Here is a 25,456-nt window from a genome sequence, read left to right as displayed (position 1 = left end):
TTTATTTATAATATTCGAGAGATAAAATCGGAAGGAATATTTTAAAAAAGAATTTGTTGAAAGTTATTATCGCGTGGTTGATAAATTGACATAGTTTTTTTTTTAGTACGCGTAATAGGCTTAAAATATTTATGAAGATAACGGAAAAAAGAGGGAGAGAGGGGGCGAAGAAAAATGTAAAATTACGAGAGATAGTAGACATTAAGATAATTAAAGAGAATTATCTTACATTAGATATCATGGCGCCCGGAGTGCATCCATGCTTTGCTATAAGTAAATGTGAGTTTTGCGTTAATATGTGTAAGTATGCAAGTGCGAGTATTGGTTATATGCACGCGTGTACATGCTCGAAAGTACGCGGTATGCCTTCGTTCGTCGTTGCATCGAATATTTGCATGCTTGCCTTTGAGTATTCCATGAGCTGGAATTTCTCGACTTTAAGTTTCATTCCATAGCTTAGGATTCTAAAATGGGAAGATTCATTTACGATTTATATACGATATTTTTATTTTATATATATTTAATAAATAAATATGTAATATAATATATTTTAAAATACAATAGGTATTTATTCTATTTTTGTATATTAATTTATAAAAAAAAAAACACAAGAAAAGAAGAAAGAGAGAGAAATGTAATAAGCAAGAAAATATGAAGTATTTCTAGTCCATCTTTTTTTTTTCATAATTCTCACATCTTACGTGATCTCGGTTAACGCAACTAGTTTTTCCCCGAGGAAGGCGATTCTATCCTCGTATACGTGCGTATCAAAGAAATGATTTGACCACGTGGTTGGTATGTGTGTATCCTAACCACAGATCACCGCGACTATGCTTCCGCAAATTTTCCTCACCGTTCACCTCGGCTCTTCAACGTTCTCTTACAACTCTCGATATACTTTATTGCACACTACTCGCATTTTCCTCGTGCACAATTTATTTCGAAAAATAACAACAATAACAACAACAACAAAAATAGAAAAATATTATAACGAGAAAACTCTTATATATAATTACGGGGATATTTATAAATGAAAAAAAAAAAAAAAAAAAAAAAAAACGAAACACATTGACGTGCACGTATCCAACGATTTTCGCGATGTTAATTTTAATAGGATTAACTATAAACACAAGAGAATTTAATTCGATTATTGATTACTGATTGATAGAAAACTGGATTTATAGATGTAGCTTAAAAATGCATCCTTTAAGTGAAATGCAATTGAAACGTTGGTGAAAAGGTCAGCTTATTTTCTCGTTAATATCGACGTCTAGGATAGACATAATCACGTACGCATACTAACGTACACACACACACACACACACACGTGAAGGCGTGCGTGCGTGCGTGTACATGCACAGAGAGATAAGTAATGAAAGAAATAACTGGTAGATATCACGTAATCCTTTCTGTTTCCTTCCACGCTAGGAAAAAAGGATGCGTGGGACGATGAAGAAGAGAATCTATAGAACCGACGTAAGAAGGTTCGTCGACTTATGTTAGTAATTCCTTCGTAAAACGACATCTCATCGTTTCTTCCTGTAATATTCTCGGCAATGTAGTTTGAGTAGTAATGACACCCCTTAATGACTCGATGAAGATCCAAAGGCAAATGTATGTAATTGAAAAATTACACCATCATCTCTATCTCTCTCTCTCTCTCTCTTTCTCTAGGTAAAGCTCCGTTTCATTTATATTACCACCTCTGGGATATCTAAGCACTATAACAATTTCACTTTAGAATACTTTCAATTTGATCATAGGAATTTATATATAATATTATTATGTTGACTATTATTATTGAGGTTATCGCATGTTAGAAACTTGAAAAATATTATGTAATATATAAATATTATATATTAAATATAAAATGAGATAATTTTTTTAAAGTAGCGATATGTAAAAAATTTGTTAATATTTATTATTATTAGATTATATTAATATTAATAATTATTTCAATATAAATGTAGTTAAGACACAGGGAACATATTAATAGTTATTTTTGTCCAAAGGCTTAAGTATTAATACGAAGGTTAACACACACAGATTGCACGTTTTAGAATAGAATATCATAAAATACTAATTGAATAAGCAAATGAATTTTTTTTGTTTAGAATTAATTACTCACATACACACACATAGACGTTAGTAAATTTGAGAAGAAAGGTATCTTTTGTTAGGACGTTCTAAATGTTGGTAATAATAATAATTCTTCTTGACAAATGACGCGCTTTCGGTTTAGTAAGAGATGCACTTCTACGTCGTTTGGCATTGAACGGAAGAAACGTAAGAGTGGCGATAAAACGTTGTGTAAAAGGTGGTTATATACTCGACATTTCAAATTCAATAGTTACGATGATCGTGTGCCTTTTACTACCTACGTAAATCTTTTAACAATTCTTTAAGATCCGACTTACTCTTACATTTAGTTGCTTCGTAAAACGTGGAAAAGTTATAAGCTCCGATCTCGTTGGAAATCTACTTCGAAAGGAACGTTTGACATGACGTAAGACCATTCATTTACTTTGGGTTTAATTAATCGTTGTAATAGAGACCTTTAGCGCGAGAGAAACTTTGAATTATATTTATTTACACGAGACATTAATTATAATTACTCTATGTGCTTTCACATTTAATAGAAATATATATTTATTCGCGACATTATATATATGGTTGTGTTTTAATTTTTTTTACTTACATTTATTTGATTTTATCTTATTTAATTGAAGTCAATTTTAACATTCTTACTTTGCGGTAGCAAATCTAAAAAAAAAGATTTCATGAAAAAAATGAAAATTTAGGAATAAATTATAATTGTGAATGAGATTGAAAAAAAGCTGACGTAGTTCGTAGCCTGAATGATTAGTAGTGTCTCGACCTTCCAGCCGAGTAAATAGGATTTTTAACGGGGCTTGATAGTATGCAATTGAAAACGATCCTCGGGAGAGCGATCGACGATAAGCAATTTTCATCTCTGTCCACATCCCACGAAAGTAGCACGAATGAAACGTATTAAAAGTGTTACGTATTAATTTGTCAAGTGTCGCAGGGCCGCGCAACTGATCTTACGTTATTATATTATTATACTACTGTCATTTCTTTTCATTTTTTGTTTCAACGTTTTACCATATTTAAGAAAAGACCAAATCAATTTTTATCCAAAAAATGCATTTCTTTTATAAACTTTTCATATATTTATTTTCTTTTTTTTTTGTCTAAATCTACGGGGAATAAAGCAAAAGTAGGCACGGAGTTTGATTACAATTAATTGATTTTTAAAAATCGCAATATTAAAACTGTTAGAATTTAAATGACATTTAAATTAGAATATTTAAAAATCTATCGAATCTCGCGATAAGAGTTGAACCTGACATGAGAGTTTGAATCGAAAATTGGGGTTGGGGGTACGCCATCTTCTTGGCGAATTTTTATCGAATATCTGAGCGAACAGGTTTTGGGACTTGGTAAGGTTCACGAAAACTTGCTCCCGACATACCAAACGATTTACAACTTACAGATTGCCGAACTCCATAACGCGAGTTGCGTACGAACGAACGAACGAACGAAATATTTCCGACAAAGATAAATACTCCAAAGAAGTAATAACAGAAATAAAAAAAATCATCATCTCTCGTTTTATCTTCGTTTCTTTTAATTAAAAACGAAATTACCGAGAGAGAGAAAGAGAGAGACTGGGTCGGGTAAGTTAATACGAAATAAAAAGAAAATGTCATTTTCGAAGGAAGATAAAGAAAGAAAGAAAGAAAAAACCAAAATCGAACGATCGTATCGTCCCTTCCGACCATTTTTTCTTCTTCTTTTTTTTTTTTTTTTTTTAATATATTCATTCTCAAAGGAAATTACCAGCTCGGTCGATAAGTAAAATAATCGCGTAGAGAAGGATAAGGTGGAAGGAAAGAAAAAAATAGAATAATAAATCAAAGAGTAGATATCAGAAACAAATATTAGAATAAAGAGAGAAAGAGAGAGAGAGAGAGAGAGATTACGGGTGCACCGAGTATCTTCGTTTCTTCCGTAATAGAATTAAAAAAAAAAAAAAACTACGAAGAGTACTTTTGTGTGTGGGAGGATCTCTTTTGACGAACTCGTTCGTTCTTTTGTAAACGATGAAATGCGAGACGCACTTAAAGAAAATAAATTCTTTTTATTTTTCTTTTTTTATTATTATATCTATGAAACGAATGCGAGAAGGGGAGAGTCCCCTATTATCTCTTTCCAATCTCCCGTGTACTCCTCTCACGGTTTGTTGGTTGTGTTCATCGTTTTTGTGCGCGTGTACTCCGAGAGATATCTTTTTCTCTTACATGTGTATAACCAAGTATGCGTATAGAATATGCGTATGCATGTTTATGATTTAACACGGACATCAAATCCTACAATAAAAACCTGTCCCACGTTCTTTCAAGCACGTAGACATCCAATTGGACGAGGGAGTTCACCATTTACATGTTTGTATATTCATATATGTGGTTTGGTAACCTTATTTTTAATATATATATATATATATATATATGTGTGTGTGTGTGTGTGTTTATAATATTGATAGTCTATATAATAAGTAATATATTTAATTTTATATTATATATATGTAAACCCTTTCGTTATTAACAACCCATATACGGGTTCGTATGAGCTACCAAATGTACCAGTCGTAATATGAACGCGAAAGTGAATTTATATGGAACATATTCGTGTTAAGGTATATCATAAAAAAAAAGAATTAATATATTACATTATTTTTGAATATATTATTAATGCATATTCCAATTCTTTTCAAATTAGTTTAAACGACGTCTTATCATCATTTTCATATTATTTATTTTCGTAATAATGCACGCAAATTTTATTTTCCTCTTTGGTCTCGTATTTGTCTGATAATTTCAACAGTTTATATCACAATTTACATGCTTATCGCAATCGCATAAGTAATTGCGTCATTGTAGAAATGTCGGTCATCAAAAAAGATGAAAACCACATTGCTAATGTTATTTTTCTTTTTTTTTCTTTTTTTTTTTTTTATCTTTATCTAATATCATAGCTAATTTCGTTTTCGAATAAAGACGAACGTTTTAGAAAATAACACCTGACACACACACACATAGACACACACACACACATATTTTCTAAAACTTAGATTCGTTAATTTTTGTCTACGTATGGTGATTGCGTACGGTGCACAATACATTAGCGTATGTGCAAATATTGTAAAATACGAGCAAGGTGTGCTATCGCGCGACCGTCAGAAACTTAGATTTTTACGATCACGTGCGAATATATTATTTTGCTCGAAGATGATCGTTCCTCGGGTGTCCGTCCGTCCGTCCGTCCGTCCATCCGTCTGTCTGTATGTTTTCTTTTCGTATCACGTAAATCTTTTTCTTTGTTCGTGGAACGTCTGTGTGAAATATCGATTAAACGTGCGAACATTCGTATTCGTAAATTTTTTCTTGGCTCACGGAATTAATGTATTTATTTTCTAAAAAATAGAAAAATGAAATTCTAGCAACGATTGTGCATATAATATTTAATGATATGAATGATATTATATTATTATTATTATTATAATGCAAATCTCACATATTTATAAGAATTTATGAAGATTTGTGATAAAAGAAAAAAAGTATGTCGGTGAATCTGTCGAGAAAAGAATTACGAACGATTTCATCGTAATTATCCATTTTGTTATCAGAACTATCGTTAGAAAACTATCGAAAACAAATGAATCTTTACTACACCTGATATATATTCTCGCAACGATAAAGATATTTTTTTTAGATCGTGCGAAGTCTTTCGGTGAAAGCTAAAAATCCGAAGAATGTTTGCTTTGCAACAAAAAATAAATAATAACGTCTAGACAAAAAATTACAATTATTTTCATACCAAAATATATAAAAAAATGATTAATAAAGTATCTTTAGGATGAAGAAAATTTAAAAATAAATATATAATAAGTACATAAACGTTAAAACGATCATAAGTATTAGTAGAGTATAGTACTGCATTAGATATACCTTAAAAAATTGTTAATTAATCGAAAGAAATGTGTATTGTTCTCTAAAAGCTTGGAGTATATGTTCTGTCAACCGTCTTCTTCGAAATTCACCTTGAAACTGGCACTTTCTCTTCTATGAAAATTCTTTTATTAAAAGTTGTTTATATGACCTCCCGAACGTTGCGCATGTGTATAAATGGAATAATGCATCTAATAATTAAAATTCAATATTATAACGCTTTGATTTTAGCATTTTTAGTATTTTTATGTAATTATTCAACCGCTTTTGCGCAGTGGTGAGTTCGAAGGTAAAATTATTTAACCGAGAAGGTTTTTTAAGAAACCTAATTCTTGGGCCCCACCCTAAGAGTTTTATCTATTCGCAAGTAATACATTTACGTCGAAGTCTAACAAAAAACTGATTTAAAACAATGTATGTTATCACTAAATTTTATGTTTATATATTGGCTCAGTAACGAAATCAACTTTAAAAAAGTCATCTAAAAACATAAAAGAAAAATATATCAACATTATTTTCTATTTAAAATACGTTATAATAGGTAATGTAATATTTCAACCAATATATATGTGTTAAAACAAACTGAAATATAAGAAGAGTGTATTAGAGTATTAAAATAATTGTTAATTAATTGATACATTTATATTTAAGATTTTTTAAACACATATGCATTGGTTTAAACATTACATACCTTTTAGCGTATTTTGAATATTAAATAATTTTAATCTGATGTTTTATTAGATGAAAATTTTACCTCACCTCCTCGAAGTCATCACTGCGCAAGGAACATTAAAACATATATACCTTTGTTGAAAGAATTACATAAAAATGAAAAAAGTGCTGAATTCAGAACGTTATAATCTTAAATTTACTTTGTGTGTGTTACGAATGTAGTTAATAAAAGAAATTTTTATAGAGGACAATGACTCAGTTCAACGGTTGATTTCGAAGAGGACGGTGCACGGAACATATACACATACATTTCCTTCGATTAATTAATAATTATTAAAGGTGTATCGAATTTTGTCAAGGTATTTTACATCCGCACTCATCCTTCCATAATCAAACGCATCTTGCAATAACTTTCGATCCACGTATCTCATACATATGAGACGCACATACGCACATCATACCAACATTAGAACATTGTATAATTTCGTTTAATTATCGATCGACTGTGGGTTCTGTCTCACTCTCTCTTTTTTTCTTTTTCTCTTTTATTTTATCGTTACCATTGCCTTAGTGATTTTACTTGAAAAATAGACAAAATAAGGGCTGTAAAAGGTAGAAAAGGAAGGAAAAAGTTAGAAATTCGAATACGCTTGTGAAAGAAAATCATTTCCGAAGCAATGAAGCTTACAACACGTTACCAGTTAAGTTCATAGCAATAGCGAGCCAGGAACATCAATATAGACTTCACTTAAGTCACCTTTTTACAAATGCCACGCCTTGCATTTCTGCATAATCACGGCTGTTGTTATTCCCCTTCCATCGGTGCATTCTATCCCCCTCTCTCTACGCCTCCTAACTCCTAACTCAGTCAATCTTTTTCCTTCTTTTTCTTCTAATTCCCTATACGCATATATTATATATACAGGGTAACTCACAAAATTCATTACCTTTTTTTCTATTTTTCTTATTTTTTTTTTTTTTTACAGATTTTTATATTACAAACTTAGAAACATTTTTTTAAATTAACAGAAAATAAATTAGTTTACAGTGTTGTTAAATACAAATATCAAAAAATAAATGATATTATTGATCAACCTAATAAAATCATTTAAAAACTTTTGACCCAACCTGTATGCGTGTAATATACGTGCATGTTAAAAGTACTATAAGCTGTACCCCATTCCAAATTCTTTATCCCGACTCTATAAACTCTTTCCCATGCATGAAGAATAAACTACTAACGCAAAAGTATAACAATAATACATGCAACCATAAACAAGAGGAATAAGAAAATGTATGTTTTGGAACGCGTGTTCGAGTATTTCCTACGAGAGGTTAAGAACCTTTTCCTTTCCTTTCCTTTTCTTCTCGTGAAGCTGAAGTACGGATCGAGTTATGGCCTTTTAAGTTAGCCAAGGTCAATCGTAGTATAACGTTTTAAAGAAAGAGTGAGAGAGAGAGAGAGATATATATATATATAGGGACTCGAAAGTTGTGCGTTCTTAGTGAATACTATTCTCAACTTTAATGAGATCGTTAATGTTTGCATACGTACAAGGTGTACTAAATATTTTTACGTGATCTAAAAAGAAAAACCAAAAATTTACAAACTGGGAGACACCCTGTATATTTAATAAATATAATCCAAGTATAATAATAATAATGCTTGTTTTATATTTCTATTGAGGAATCAATGTTCATGCACCATGACTGACTGTAATAGACTCATGACGATAATCGAGAAGAAAGATGAAACATAACTTTTGATTCATAATAACTATTGATCATTCTTATTGTCTTTAGGTCTCTTAATTGAACTTATGCGATCTGGTTTATACTACTTGATACCTGTTTTAATGAAGACACGAGTCATCGGTAGAAATCAAATTGACTTAGAATTTATACGTTAGTAATAATTATTCTATATATAATTGCCTCTTATATTATTATAATTAAGAAAGAAAAAAAGATGAATGACGGAGTCGATTAACTGACTAGTTTCGATCGATAGATCTTTTGGATCGGTGCCAAATTCTTCGTGAATCGAGGACGCCGAGGAAATTTTTCCTCGAATTGTAGAGGGATAAAAGTTTTCGAGTTAGTTGGAATACTAAGTGACTTTCGATGATCTTCGCGTTGATGACCTTGGCCAATGAACGTGGGGAATGCAGACGGCATTCACTTTTCGAATACTTTTTGTATTATCAATTCAGAAATTAACGTTTTTTTTTTTCTATTATTGAATCAAATTATATTCATTGTCTCTCTATCGTAGATTCATTTAAAAAAAAGAAAAGAAAAAAGACCAAATTAAATTGAAAATGAACGTTCGTATATAACGAATGGTAAAAAGATTTAGAATACGTATAAATTGGAAAAAAACGTGCGATCAACGTCGGGAAAAATCAAGGAACGTGATCCGTTCATGGTCGGTGATACGACGTTGTCCATAAATAAATTGTCGTTGACGTGTTGGGTGGACGCGTACGAGGAGAAAACTTGTTGCAACAACAAAAGGTCGAATTCGTACACGACAAAATTCAAATGTTTCCTTTTGTTTGTTTTTTTTTAATCGTGCGCGGAATTTAGTTTAGTCGCACGCGCGTTACATTTTTTTTTGTTCTTTTTTCTTTTCATCATTTTCCCAAATTTTATTTCTTATCTATTTATATACAGCGATGATGACGAACGAAAGGGAGATGCAATTGGATCAAAAATCTTCGTAGCTATAGTTGTTTTAAATCCATCGGGCACGACGATCGACCCACATCTCTAACGAACGTAATCGATAATTGACGCTACATCTCGATTCAATATAGAATTTCTTTATTATTATTATTATTATTATTTTCTTCGCGTCAAATTTTTACACGAAATATAATATTTTGTTACACGAGTTTTGTTTCTTTATTTTCTTTCTTCTTTATTTATTTCTGGGAACGTCACATTCGACCACGAAGAAAGATATAGTAAAATACCTATCAACGAGGTGGTCTAAATCTAACGATGGCTTTTAAACACCAGCCTAAATACCAGCTCGCTAGGGTGTGAAAAAAATGTCTAACTCTGATTGTGTGAGTGGGAGAATGCCGGTGTAATCACCGCTCGAGTTTCTTCTCGTAATTCACGCGACGATGCGCAAGGCTAAACAGGATTTCCATCGGGATCTGGAAGCATGTTTGTATGTGTTGCATAGATGCAGAGAAAGACAGAGAGAGAGAGAGAGAGAGAGAGAGAGAGAGAGAGAGAGAGAGAGAGAGAGAGATGTTCGTGTAGTGCAGAGATTGAGTCTACTGGGTGTCAGCTTTTTTATCGATTTCATTTCAGACAAAATTATATATAACATATTAGGTTGTCCCATAAGTTACTTCTTTCCTTTTTTTTTGATGCAACTTCAATAGACGATATTTGTTATTTAAGATTGATTTTATTGTCTTATATATGAATATAATGTGTTAATATGAAAATTAAAACGATTTATTTATTTGAATTAATACACGAATTACATGCACGTTGTGTGTGTCAAAACTTTTAGCTAAAGAATTATCTTAATGAAATATATTTGTGCAAAGCAAAAAAAAGTGATTGATCAATCGTTTCATTTAATAAGTGTCATTGCCTTTCGTGAAAGAAACGTTCGAATTTTTCCGGATCGTTATGTTTCATGATTTTCGATAATTACGTAGGTGAAATAACGATTTAAATGTTCTCGATTTAACTTGCAAATTAATTGGAATTTAATTGAAGGTGATCTAGAATAAAATAAAAAAAAAATAAGAACACGATGAAAGATCCCATCATCGAAGTTAACGATTATGATGACGAATCGTGGTATATATAAAAAAGCAAATTACAATAGAATAATTACCTAAGTAGAGATTAAGATCGCGTTAATCTATGCTGCGAGTAAACTTAAAGTCATTTTTACATTTACGGATAGAAATTTTTGTTAAGGTAATAAGGATTGTACAAATAGATCCTTTTCGTTGTCGGTCGAACTCGATTATTTTCTGAATGCGGATAAAAGCACATCATTCTTAGAGCTCGGTATAGTATTCGAGACAGCATGACTCATTGTCAATGTCATCGTCGTTGGCTCGTACATATGCACCGATTATGTCAAGGTATTTCACGCTACTCACGGTAAAATCCTTACACGTAATCCATAGATTATGTGTTTTTCTATGAGAACGTAAAAGCCGAGGATTATCTTTTCAAGATTTTTCAAAACCAGGTCTTCTCGCCCTATATATGGGGTTACTTACAATTATTTTAACGTAATTTTTTAAATACATAGTCAAATTTTATATTTTATTAATGTTTCCTAAATACTTTTGCAATTCAGGATCAACAAATTCACAAAGTTTTACGATAATTCGATTGCAATTATTCTTATAGACAATCACAATATATTTATTATTCATAATTAATCGATCAGTATAGATACATTATTGTTAGAGAGAGTAAATCAATTTCTATAACATTATTTACAGCTAGAAAATTGTTACGTTCCGATTATTATCGGTGAGATCGGACGTTCCTATAACACGCATAGCTTTCACGTATTAATTTACGAATTGAGAAAATAATCTTAAGCATATATATATATATATATATATATATAAAAGCATGCACAGTAATCGCATTCAACGATTCTAATTCTATTTCTTAAATAAATATCATAAACGAATATATAACAATTAAATTCGATTTGGCTCGAATTAATTTTCTTTCAAACTCTCTCGGGGAAATAGAAAGAATAAAAAAAAGAAAAATAACAAGTTCTAGAGCATAGAACGAATTGTTAAGAAAAAAGAAAATGGGGAGTTCTAAAGAGAAAATGTCAATCGTCGTGAAGGTGTCGTGAAGCTCGGTTACATACAGTTAAGAACTGGTTTTTCATCCTAACGTCGTAGATCTTGTCGCATTTATCGTGATTTCTACGGATGCTAAAGTTCTTTATCTTTCTTCGAGAAACATCGTCCCTCCCCCCCCACCCACCCATATTTCTCGCCTCTCTTTTATTTATTTCTCTTTTTATTTCTATTCCTCTTTCTCTGAGAATTCGAATGAGCAGACCTCTTACGTATATAACTTGGAACATCATATACACATATACACACACACCCAACGTATAAAAAATTCTTCTGAAACGCGTCTGATTCCACCTACGGATCTCTTTTCTCAAAAGGAACTTTATCTTTACGGCAGTCGACCTCGTCGCGTTACCATTTGCTATAAACAGTTTGACCATCCTTCTAACTTCAACACACATTTTCACTCGTTTTTATAATAGATTTTTAATACCATAGAAAATTTCCAATCGTTTAACCAAAATCGATACACGTGGCATTTTAATAGGTTGTCAGTCAATTTTCTTCACTAAACGTTTATTAAATACATTGCATTTAAAAACAAAATGTGTCATGGAAATGATACAATGTTAATCGAATGCACTTTGATAGAAAACGGGTTGAACATATTTAAATTGAAAAAAAAAACAAAAATCAAAGTTAATGGAGACTCTCGTTTCAGTCTATACCAAGTAATTTAACTCATATTAATAGTTCCTATGTTAAACTTTGTATTTTCGGTGCATCGATTATCGATAGTTTCGCTAATTCAATTTCTACGAACAACTTACTTTAACTTAATTTTATTAAAAAAATATATGATAGAGAGAGAGAGATACCACTTATATAACGAGAAATTTTCGTATCGAGAAAAAGAAAGAAAAAAGAAAGATATAACGAAGAAATAGAAATCACGAGGATATATATCATATTAAATAGAGCGAAGAAATTCGAATTAAAAAGTAATAATGAAAAGTAAGCATTTGGTATATTTATCTATTAAATGAAAAAAAAAAAAAAAAGAATAGAAAAATGCTGAGAAAATCAAGTAGGAATATACTGGATTTAGTTATCCCATGAATATTCAAGCAGTCCAGATCGTGATTTCTCAAGAGCACCATATAGAACGAAAAGAAAATAATTTCTCTCTCTCTCTCTCTTTCTCTTTCTCACACACATACTTAAGAATGATGAATAAGTATCTTTAGATAATTCCATACAAACTTACCACATACGTATACGTGCACACAAAACATATACCATGTAATATACACGCAATATTACACGTACACCTACTTACACACACACACGCAACACACATATATATATGCAACACCAGGAACATGTTGTTGTTCATCCTCTTTCACCATGATTCGTTTCATCCTTCGAAACGAAAAGCAGATCACCTCACCACGGATTCGGATAAGAAGAAGGATGGGCCCACAAGTTTATACATGGATGCCTGTTGATGATGATGATGATGATGATGATGATGATGAAGATGATGATGATGATGATGATGATGATGATGGTCGGTGGTGGTGGTGGGGTGCAATCACGGTTCGGAGCTCATGATGAAGAAGAAGAAGAAGGTGCTGAGAGAAAGAGAGAGGGAAGAAGAAGAAGAAGGAACGAGCCGCTCACCTTGGCGCCCGTGGTATGCGCCCATTGGCGTCTACCTCAAAGGCGTAGTCAATATTTCTTCTTCGAACCAATTGATCATACACAACCTCTTTACTTGATCGCGTTAATCGATCTCCACTTACTTTTTTTTTTGCTTTTTTATTATTATTATTATTGTTATTATTATTATTATTTTCTACAACTAATTATAAATATGATTTATCTTCGTCATTATGGATGGTTATACGACAATTCGATTACTTATCTCCCCTTTGCAAATTATATAAAAATTAATTATATATATACGTTCGTTTTTTTTTCTCTTTTTTTTTGTAATCTATAATCGCAAATGGTTTTATTCTTCTCGTCTTGTAAACTATGATTGGATATTATTCAATTATTATGGTTGCTAGTTATTAACGATAAGAATAATTACATGTTACTTTTTTCTTTTTCTTTCTCTTTTTCTTTTTTAAAGTAGTAACTTTATAAGGATTTTGTTCTTAAAATTAGATTAAACGCGTTAAATTGATGTGGATCATAATCAGTATAAATGAACTGTTCTCATCGATATGCGTTGTGTAACTCTCTTCTCCGAGCACTTTCACTTACGGATTCAGCGAGACTACATATTTGTTTACAGCTTAACTCTTCGTATCTTCCTCCTTCCTTCACCCTGATTCTCTACATTTTTTTTCTTCCCTCCTTTTTGATTTTTTTCGTCCGAAGTAATATATATATATATAGAGAGAGAGAGAGAGAGAAAGAGAGAGAAAAAAATGAAAAGATCATTCGAAATATGGACGAACCCGCATTCCTCAACTTATTGCGTGCGATGCATTGCAACGTTTCAAACCAGCTACACCGGTTATCGTATTCATAGTTTTACGTTAGCATTAGCATCATCCTAACAAGGTATATGAGTATCTCGTGCGTTTGTTATGATTCCGTCGTCCTTGTTAAAGGTAATACATAAAAAGGTCTCCATTTTTTAACTTGAATTTGCTAATGAATTGACTAATGTTGCCACTCTAGTCTATTTTTTTTACAATTTGCTTTTTTTTTTCAAAGTGTGTGCATGTGCAAGTACACGTGCACGCGTATGTGTGTATTTAGGTATACTTACTAAGCGTTTAATTCCGTACAGAAATTGCATATCGGATAGGTTAACGAAAGTTAATCAATCATCCAAATGCATTTTAAATTGCATCTCTCATTATTAATTCAATTAATTTTATATGTTGGAATGTAAATGTAACGTAATATTTTTTTAATTAGTATCTCTTGTTTTTCTTTTTTTTTTTTTTAATTCTAACAAGATAATATTGTCGTTTCGAAATAGAAACACGCGGTTTTTTCTGATTAATTAACGCGCCGTGTTAATTAATAAGAATCAGGTGGTATGAAAATATGGGAATATATTTTATTTTCTCTTTCTATTTAGATATTTATGTGTGCACAAATATGCGTGCGTGTATAATATTTGAGATGGTCGGTTGAAATTTGTGAAAAAAAGGATGCAGGTGCGCTCGGGACGGTGCACTTTGTCGTGCATTCGTCGCATGGCTTGTTTACTTTACAATTTGTCATCGATGTACGCGTGAAAATGTGAAAAAAACAGGCCGCACGTTTTTTTTATGACATCAGACAATAGACAAACACGCGCAGTGATAATTAGTTAAAAACGTTTACAATTGTAATACGATATAAACTAATGCAATGAGTAAGAAATAATGAATAATTATAATACGTATATTTATAATAATAATTATCGATATATAAAGAAGGAAGAAAATATTTGGACATCCTTAAATTATGTTACATAAATTAATATAGAATATATTTTTCTTCCCCCTTATATAACAATATCTCGTTAAATATTATTAATTATTATATCCAAGGATTTTTTAATTAAAGAACGAGTACGTTTAAATCGTTCGTAAATTAATCCTAATTTACTATAGGAAAAATATTACTTCTTCCTCCTTTTTCTTGATGAAATTCTTTCAAATCTTCTTTTTTTTTGTTTTAAATTGCATCGCATTTCACAACTGGTTGCACTTAACGTCTTATTTTACCATGAACATTCTTTAACGTTCTAACAGTATACTCGGATACTTGTCGTAATATCAATGCCCGAACGACCCACACCTGGTACGTTGTTTCTTTGCTACCATCCTCCATTCTAAACAACTTCTATTGTAATCGATCTCACACGCCCACGATTGATCATCGTGGTAACTATAAAAAAAAACAAAGAAAAAAGAAAAAAAGGAACAAGATGGTTGTCCTTAGAAGAAAATTCCTGTGGGTGTTCATCTTTTTTATTCCTTTTCCTTCTTCTAATCAATTAATCTCATCTCTCTTTCTCTCTCTCTCTCGATTTTTTTCTTTTTCTATCGAACGAAGAGTCATCGATCGTGCATACCAAGCGTGATTAGCCGACTGAATACAAGTTACGTAAGGTGAGCCTACGGTATGTGCGGGTACACGGATAATATTAAATTGCAACGTTTACCTACAATCCGTAAATATGCTTATAATATTTCTGCGTAAATTTTTACAACATTTTAATAACGTAAACTCTTTTCAAAAAATTGCTCATCCATATGATTATTTTTCGAGATAGTAATTAAACATTCAACAAAATATTGAAGGATTATGAGATTCTGTAATAATTGCGAGTATAGACACGTGAAGCTTAGAAAGTGTTCTTAAATAGTGTACAGTTATCCTTTTTTCAAAGTTTTTATTCTAAATACAGTAATTAAATACTATTATTAGTATAAACATTTTTATTAATTAATTTGCACACAAATTTTCTCAGCGAATTTTGACGTATCTTTTCTTTTTTTTTAAATGAAGAGATCCCGTTAAATTATAAATTAATTTAACAATAGCTTTTTCGTTCATCTCGGAAAAGTTACTTATTAATGTCATTTTGAAAGTAGATACCTTATATATAGGATATCGAGTGATAGATATTCGTAAAGTACGATGAACATCGTGAAGGATATACATATATGTAAAGAGGAATAAGTTTTCTACGTGTCACACATACTACGCACAGAGATATTCTCGATTAAGGAGGGTATATGTGTTGGTATATCAAAGAATGCGTTTCCTTCCTGTCGATACGTATACCAAACATGGAATTACGGTGAATATTAGTCGTGGTACGTGTGCCATAAGCAACTAACTTCTACTTTGCGATTAATTAATATGAATCACGTTTCGTCGTACGTTGTCGGACGTATCTCTTCGTTCTTTTCGTTCTTCTTATTCTCTTCCCGACGACGATTCCCGGTTCGAGTTCTCGTCCTGGTCGACAGAAATGCCGGTGAAAAGTGGACGAAGGATCGGCGTCAATTTTCGACGAATTTTATTCTGGAAACCGATACGTCGATTCGTCGAATCCAGCAAAAGAGGTTTCTTTTATTTTCTTATTTGTTCAATCTTCTCAATTTGACTTGATCGTTAATATTAAATACATTCTACGCAAGCATACGACATTTCTATCATTTAGTGAAACGTGAGGTCTTTAAAATCTAATTAAGTTGTCATTTAATAAAACAAACGAACGATAAAATAATAACCATTTATTTTTAGTGAGAAAGAAAAGGAAAAAAAAATAAAACCATATATATAGAACTGTCACGGACGATTAAAATTTCTCTGGCAAATTAAAAGACGCGTTCCGAAATGTCGGTCACCTAGTTCTAAACGAGAATAAAGAAACGTCAGTAATTTAACGATTAAACTCAAACCATATCTAACGCAATCAATCATTGTTCAAGAATCAAATCACCCTGGTAAGAAAGTTGGAGTATCCCCATAATCGATTAAAAATGTTCTAGGTAAACATTTGGTGTTGGTGACGGATCCAGAAATAGTCGAGGATGCGTATGCATTCGACAATCCTTGTTTCAAAGATGCAACACCAGCAGTTGGAAGGATTTCAACTGATAGGCCGATAACAATAATCCCAGATACTCCTGCTAAGGATTCTACGCGTTGGTCGACCCCATGGACGTCGTTGGGGATTGGTTCGACCAATCGGAACGATAAGAGGAGAACGTTGGATGACTCGTGCCTCGGTGTAAGCTCTGATTACTTTTAAAATCAAACAAAAAAAAAGAAAAGTTAAACGATACTTTTAATCCGATCCCCGTCGTTGACTTACTTTGGTATAGTACTCGTTAACATCAGATTTCATCGGAAGTAAGGAACGGAGAAAGAGAAAGAAAGAGGAAAAAGAAAAATTATGTAAAATCGATGTTGGTTATTATCGAATGAGAAGTATCGAATGAAACACAGCAGGTAGGGATATTATGACGTGAAACGAACCCCATCGGTATTTTTTAACGTGCATATACGCGTGTGTGTACATGGCTGCATTCACGTTCTTATGTATGCGTATAAATGCATCGAAGAACGTGCACAAGGGTCGTTTGTCATTAACCGATGTTTATCCCTAATCGATTGAGACATATAGAATTTCGTAACCGATCGTAAAACGACGATGCAATCAAAATGTAGACATGCAGGCTTATCTATTGTCCATTTGTGGCATCGATTTCATTCGTCTCACATCTCTTTTCCTTATTTTTCTTTTGTTTTCTTGATCGTTTATATTTAATTGTAAGTTTAACGGTTGATTTTGTTGGTGTCAATAGCCCAAAGCTACCAGGGTCTGCGTAGTCAGTCTCAGAAGTCGAGATTTCACTGGACTTGGATTCAACGTTTGCGGAAACATGAGAGAAGGCATCTTCGTGAAAGATCTTCTTCATCGTGGACCAGCTTCGGAATCTGGCCGAATACATCCTGGTAATTATAGACAATGTTTTGTACAAAATTAGTAGTAGTAGTTAGGTTTTTTTTGATAAACAAAAAAAAGAACAGTTTATTTTCTTGTTAAGTCATTCATTGAAAGTAGGACAATTGTTTTAATTTTTAAAATGAAAAGCAAATGTCTTTCTAAAAGGAATATTTCTTTTTTTTTTTTCTTTCCAAACGAGAATGTTAAAACAATGATACTCTCTTTCGAACAATACAATGAAATTGTAATATCACGCAGCGATTTTATCTTGAACTCATCTCGAGGTTTATTTTATTTTCTTCCGTGAGAATGATCCATATACCTAGATTCTCCCCTTCTTAACAATTCTCGAGATCGGTGAAATTATGTTCATTCCTCGTGTCGTGTACAAATGGAAAAGGAAAATAATCTAATGAATTTTCCATTACTTCTTATAGTATTTCATAAGTATCATTCTTTTTTCCCCGATTTGCTAGTCAGATTAACGTGCAATCAAATATTTGTATATAATTTTTTTATGTTCAAATCTCGAAAATGGTTAAAAATATTAAAAATATGTCCGTTCGTTTATTTTGTCAGGTGATCGGATTGCAAGCGTGAAAATTAGCTTCCGGAACATGGTGTACGAAGATGCTCTGACGATTTTGAGTTATGCTTCGCCGTACGACGTTGAATTGGAAGTAGAGAGCGGTGGTACCGGATCAAAACCAGCAACCTTGTTGAAGAAAACCGTAGGACCGAGTCCAACGAGAATATGTCATCCACTTTACAGAAGTCAATCGATTCCTGAATTGTCTCAGGCTCATAAAAGTTCGGCTAAGAGATTGTTCATAGCCGATCCGAACGAGTCAGTTGGTTCGAATTATTCGACGATGAATTCGACCTTAAAATCTTCCAAATCTACGCCAGGTAGCCATACTTTGGAGAGGCGTCACGACGAGGCAAAAAACAATCATCACAAATTTGGTATCAAAGTATTACCTGCACTGGATGGTACCGTTCATCGTATCGAAAATCAGAACGAACATAACACGAACTTGGAACGAAGGCATTCGAAAAAGATGGACGTTGAGAAACACATGTCCAGCAGTTCGGCTGTCAACTTAACCGAGAGTGCTACATCGGAAAATCAAAATAAAGTTCGTAACGCGGAACCACAGAGATCCGACAATCTTCCGAATCTTTTGAAATCGACCAAGCGAAGTTTGGAAATGAATGGTATCGACGTTCTTGACAATTCAGATAAATCTACGAACGAATCGATAACTATACCTTCGGAGGTACCGGCCGAAGTTCACAACGCAGCGATGGCTGCTCGTAGGAATAGGAAAAACAGTGCGGAGTTGTTGAATTCGCCGAAAATTACTGGAGTGTCGCAGGATTCTAACGACGTGGACGATCCTAAGAGTCCACCTAAAAATAAAAGAAAAGCACCGGCACCGCCTAAAACATCAACTACAACAACGAATAGTAGCAACAACGAGCCGGATTTTGTAACACCGGTGAAGAAAATCCTAACACCTACTAGATCGCCGCACGATCTCGAAAAGGAGGACGCGATCGACAGCATTGCGGATTATACCGAATCTCTGAACGATTACGTGAACAAGGTGAGAGACACGACGGATGAAACTGAAATACGTAGACCGAGACTCGAAAGTCATATCGTTCATAGAAGAAATTCGGAATCGGATACGGACAGCGAGGTTCAGAATAGTTTTACAACTATCGAGTTGAATTCGGCTGATATTACGATTCATCGTACCCCGGTACCCGAGGTGAACGACGACGAGGAGGATGACGTTTATAGGAAGGCCGCGAGTCTAGGGGATTTGTCGAAATACGAAAGCAAAACGTCGACTCCGTTGGAAAGGGCCCAGAGTCTCGATATGACGGACACTGGTTCGAAAAAAAGGAAGGCTCCATTACCGCCCGAAGACATAAACGAGTCGACCGAAGATCTTACGAAGCTCGATCAAATGGATGCGTTTGATAAATGCAAATTGAAGAAATCTAACGAGTGGGGTACTTTGGAAGACGTCCTTTGGACCAAGGAAGATGAGGACGAGAGATCGAAAAAGCCAAGGATGCGTAAAAAGAGTAACAGCACTTTGGAAAGATCCAAATCAGCTGTAGAAATCAAATTGAAAGACGAAGTACTCTCGCCGGTAGTTAATGACAGATTGGATAACATTGAGGCTGATGATAATGAAACGAGTATCGAATTGTATAATTTACCTCTGAGCAAACGTCTAACCCAAGAATTTATACACGCGGAAAGGATGTTTAATCCCGACGAGGATAATTCCTTAGCTAGAATCGTGAACGACGGTACGGTTGTTAAGAGTCCAACGATGGAAGAGATGGAATTAGATTTCAGGCAAGCCAAACCATTGCCGAGCGAAGATGACGAAGACGATACGATTGCCATCGCCGAGGATAATGATTACGGTAGTCCCGTTAACGAGGATTTCAGCAGAGCCTTGCGTTATTTCGAGATGCATGCCAGCAAATCACCGACCAATTCTAACGAGTCTACGAAAGTTAATTTAACGCGTTTGGACGAATGGAGGGAAGAGAGTTTACGTTTGTCCAACGACGCGACACTTTACCTTGGCAAAAAGGTAGTCGTCGAGGAACCAATGACTAAGATTTTACTCGATAAGAAGTGCCGCGGTTGCGAGGAAAAATATGGACAACACGAGCACAATTGTAAGAGACGTTCTCTTGAATCTGTTCAAGATAATAAGAGGTATCACAATAACGATTCTCAAGAACATAGCAGACAATCAACTCCAGAAAACAAGAATTTTGAATCTGTTTATTCTAGCACCGTAAAAGATATAAATGTTGGACGATCTTCCACTCCAACCCATTCCAAAGTAAACTCTTCCAAATTGGATACAGAAATCTCGAAAAGTCAAGAACTCAAATCCAACAACGAGTTCAATGTCGAGCATAGAGAAAATTCTGTCTCGAGTTTTCATGCAAATAGGTCGAAATTCGAAGAGAAATCTGATCAACGTGGAAGATATTCCCCGGTAAAATCCAAATCTCCTACGGAATCGTTGCTAGAGTCGCACTTTACCAAACGTAGCGTAGGCGTATCTAATAACACGGAACAAGAGCGAGAAGATAATCGTAACGAAGATGATGAGGAAGAAGTAGAAGAGGAAATAGAAGAGGAAGACGAGTATGAGTTTGGATCTAATGTAACTGTCAACAGCAAGAACTTCTCTCCGAATAATGATAGACATAATATAAGCAACGTAAGTGTGTCCAGTGGAGAAAACAGCGAAGACAGTGGACTCGTTAGGGAATCCATTGATTATAATTCGCAGGAATCCGAAAGTCGTCCACCATTACCGAGTACACCGATGCCAAATAATTCGCAGAAGATGACGTATATAACAGAAATCAAGGTCTCAGCTAACAGAGACAATATTCGCGACCATGATAACGAAACCGAAGATGTACAAGCTGTTACGAGTAATAACGGTGAGGCTAAAAAATTAACTCATCACGAAATCATGGTAACGTCCAATGGTAAACCAAATTCGGGAAAGAAACCACCAGTTCCTCCTAGAAGATCGGATATTACGAAAATGGTTAAGGATGATAAGACGGAAAAGAACGTAGTTTATGTATCAGAATACAAATCAATGACCGGCAAGGATGCACAAATTTCTGATACCAATCTTCCTGACGAGAAACAATCTGAAGGTAATAAAAAATTTGAACATTGGATTTTCCTTGGTGATAATAAGGATCAAAATCGATGGGGTAATGGTAGTAGCCAACCGCAATCTGTTACGAATATTATGTTATCTTCTGGAGATGATAAGATGCTAAATCAGTGAGGGGAAAGTGAAAGAGAGAGAGAAAGAGAAAAGGAAGGAGATAACTTTAAAACATTTCTTTTAAATGTTTTAAGTCATACAATAATAATCCAGAATTGGATTGTCATGTAAAAATATGTAAGTAAGGATAACAACAAATTGGGCAATACTATTAATTAATTTTCCTCGATTAAAAAAATAATAATGATCATTGAAATATTATCTAATGGTGCCTGTACTAAAACGTTTATCTGACAAAAGAAGTATACTCAGGAATGCGTATATCTGAAAATAATACTTTAAATGAGAACCGAGAATGAAATGTGGTGTCAGAATATCGATAAATAATATTTCAACGCGGATCAAGAGTATATTTTTCTATTTAAATAATATTAAGTCCACGAGATATGGACAAACGTCGTTTAAGATTCTGCATTTTACATGACGTTTATTGTCACCAATTTCTGTACGAATGCTCACATTAAATGTTTTCAAATAATCATCGCAAGGGTGTGTGATCGATAAAAATTATTTGAACGTAACATTTAAAAGTGAAATTCTTTAGAATCGAAATGCAACAAAAATTGCTCGTAGAAATAGTGTCGTTTGTTTGTAAAAAAGAAAAAAAAAACCAAAAAAATAAGAGAGAAAAAAAGTTAAACACACGCACAGTTTTAACATTTTATTTCTGATAGTACTCGTAGTATTAACCCTTTCGTTCCAGCATAATTTGGCTTGCATATGGGTCGGTCCGTCAGTCAATCATTCATCCGAGACCTTTGTCACAGCGACAAAATATGTGGGTCGCTAGTAACGAAAGGGTTAAATAATTTTAGTCTTTTCTTTTTTTTTTTAATTTTTGTCTCTTAACATATTAGTCATAACTTTTATTTATTGACCAATTCATAATAGATACGATGAAAGGACTTTGAACTTTGAAAAAATATATTTTACAAAATATTCGGCACGCAAAAGAAAATCAATGGAAATAAATAATTAACGTCATGTGCCATAAGTGATCATCTATGTGGCAATGAATAAGGAAGAGATTAGAATTTGAAAGATTATTAACAAAAATAAATAGAAAAATGGTGCGCGGGTGAAAAGGAAAAAAATTGCACAAATTGTTGATATAAAATTGTTTGTTAAGTATTATTATTATTATTATTATTATTATTATTATTATTATTATTATTATTATTATTATTATTATATTGTGTAAATATACGCATCGTTTACAATTTTAAATGAATCTATTTTTGTAAGAATTTAGTAACATTTGTAGAATCAAATCTTTTACGTTTCCTATACACGTGTATTGCGTATGCAAGTTTTAAACGGTGTGAACAAAGTGAAATTTAAAAAAGGATTATCTGTAAGTAAGATATCAGTTTGTACAGTTATTATTTTCAATATTGGTAATGGGGTTTATAGATTGATAAGTTCCATTATAATTTTTAATTTTGTCATTGATCGATCTTTTAAATATCTTATTTAGTTGCAAAATCATATATTCTCTTTTGCAAGAAGAAATCTTTTCTTATTGATTAAAATTATTTTCTACTTATCGAGGATAAGTAGAAAATTTATACGAGAGAATAAAATACGATATATATCTTTTAGGAAACATTTATATTGTATTATATGATTTGCAACAAAAGTAAAGAAAGTGATGTAAATAAGTGTAAAACACAATGGAAATATATTGTTGCTGTTGATATAGTTGTGTATAAAGCATAATGCAAGGATATATAGTTATACTTAACAATTTATCCCTTTCGTTAAGGCATATAACGAAAATATTCGCTCGTATATACGTTTTGTCGCATGATATAATCCATATATGGGTCAGTCGGTCCTTCATATGGGGCCTTTGCATGGATGATTCAAATAGAAGTCGCTAATAACGAAAGGGTTAAAATAACAACATAAATAATAATTACTAATGTAAAGAAAATCGAAAAGATGTACGCTGCAACAAATTCTCTATCTGTAACTAATCGCATATTCAAAAAAAAATACTCAAAAAATGTATAAGATAAAAAAAAACGTATTTTACATTTAATTAGGTTTCGTAATAATTACTTTCGAAATATCAATTTTGTCCAGTTCTTTTTTAATTATTTACATTGGTATTTTAAGAAAACAAAATTTTGTTTATAATAACAAATTAAAGCATGTATAAATTTTTAATTAACTTAGTGTACATTTTCTTTTTTATTTAGATATAAAAGTTGGTGCAATAGAAATATATTTTTATACTTTAATGCAAGTTTTTATTTGTAACAATATTGTTATTTTTTTTCTTCTTTTAAAGCAAAACAATTGACATCTTATTCATGTTAACTATACTGTAAATTTAGTATTGTACAATACTCTAATTGTACAAAAATAATTTTAATATGAATTAAAAAAAAATATCTTATAAAATATAATGTGAAATATTGAAATACGTCGAAGGATTAAATAAGAACAATCAAAAGTAATACAATTATAAGATTTTTAATATCACAGGTAGAAAACAAGTATATATATACATACATACATATTACGATAAAATCCAAATACAATGCAAACTTATATTACTACCTCTTATTGTACTTGTTTGTGTGCATAAGTATTTATTTATAAATACGTTAAAGGAGCATGATATGACAATGTTATAAAAAGATACTGACAGAAAATTTTTTTGTTCTTCTAACGCAAAATCCATATTTGATTATTGTTCGTATTAAATTTAATTCTAATTAACTTCTATTTTGTACAATATTTAAATTTGTGCATGCTAATATTAAAGAAGAGTAAATACATTTAATATACAATTATTGATTATGTGTTATCGAACTAAATTATTTGATGTACATATAAATACATATGTCACTAATTATTAATATTAATTAGAAGATATAAATGATACGCTAGTATATGAAATACTTTACATATTTTGTTCCATTATGTATATGTACATACAAAAATATCATTGCTTATTATGTTCAGACATTTCCTGTAAAGGGAGGTAACTTTACGTAGCAGACTGCTTATAATTCTTCGTACTCATAAGTTTCTTACCACACATAGCGCATATAGATTTTTTATAAGCGCATGACTGACAATAGTGCGAACCAACTTGATGAACTTTTTGTCTGCATATTTTGCAAGTCTCAAATTTTGCAGTGTATGGATTGAATCGAGCTTTCCTTGCCGAAAGAGCTTTGTTTTCTCCAATTTTTCTTCCACCGCCTTCCACTGTGTTTCTGGCTCCAGATTTCCATGGATCGGGTGTAATTACTTTTCCCAATTTTTTCTCGCATTTCTCGCAAACCATTCTGTCGATTCTCGTTATAGCAATAATCAGCAAATTTAAAGGTCTACAAAGAAAAAACAAATCGTTTTTTTGGTTATATTCTCTCTCTTAAAAAACAAGTTTTTATTTCATACTTACGATTATTTATAAATATTGTATGTTCAGGTAGACATCAATTTATCGAATTTAATATAAATGCGAATGTGTATTTATTAATTGTTACAAATTAAAAACCATACAGATATCTCTCAATTTTACTAGGTACGAAAACACAGTGTAATCTAATACGAATGCACTAGAAAGTGCAGTCAGAG

The 25,456-nt window shown here is 32.4% G+C and overlaps 2 protein-coding genes across 3 annotated transcripts in view; one reads left to right on the top strand and one right to left on the bottom strand.

Annotated features, from left to right (window-relative positions):
- The window catches only part of LOC106788589, a 28,969-nt gene extending 6,000 nt beyond the window's left edge, over positions 1 to 22,969 (top strand). Inside the window, exons 1-4 of one of the 2 annotated variants that reach the window (XM_014751996.1) lie at positions 16,480 to 16,608; positions 17,038 to 17,279; positions 17,857 to 18,007; positions 18,579 to 22,969. In XM_014751996.1, the coding sequence (XP_014607482.1) occupies positions 16,515 to 16,608; positions 17,038 to 17,279; positions 17,857 to 18,007; positions 18,579 to 21,859 (3,768 nt within the window). In that variant the 5' untranslated portion in view covers positions 16,480 to 16,514 and the 3' untranslated portion in view covers positions 21,860 to 22,969. Of the gene's footprint in view, positions 1 to 16,479; positions 16,609 to 17,037; positions 17,280 to 17,856; positions 18,008 to 18,578 lie in introns of those variants that run through there. The other variant, XM_014751995.1, reaches the window with a different exon arrangement.
- Positions 22,970 to 24,327: 1,358 nt separating this feature from the next.
- On the bottom strand, positions 24,328 to 25,200 carry LOC106788593 (cysteine-rich PDZ-binding protein). Its single transcript, XM_014751998.1, has one exon. It carries the CDS (start codon positions 25,161 to 25,163, stop codon positions 24,861 to 24,863), a length of 303 nt encoding a protein of 100 aa, XP_014607484.1. The 5' UTR covers positions 25,164 to 25,200; the 3' UTR covers positions 24,328 to 24,860.
- Between the last annotated feature and the right edge of the window lie 256 nt (positions 25,201 to 25,456).

The sequence above is a fragment of the Polistes canadensis genome, unplaced genomic scaffold, assembly GCF_001313835.1.
Source record: "Polistes canadensis isolate GaletaPanama2010 unplaced genomic scaffold, ASM131383v1 scaffold_144, whole genome shotgun sequence".
Taxonomy (NCBI): Eukaryota; Metazoa; Arthropoda; class Insecta; order Hymenoptera; family Vespidae; genus Polistes; species Polistes canadensis.
Note: the sequence above shows the minus strand (reverse complement) of the source record. Positions and strands in the feature narration are given on the sequence as shown.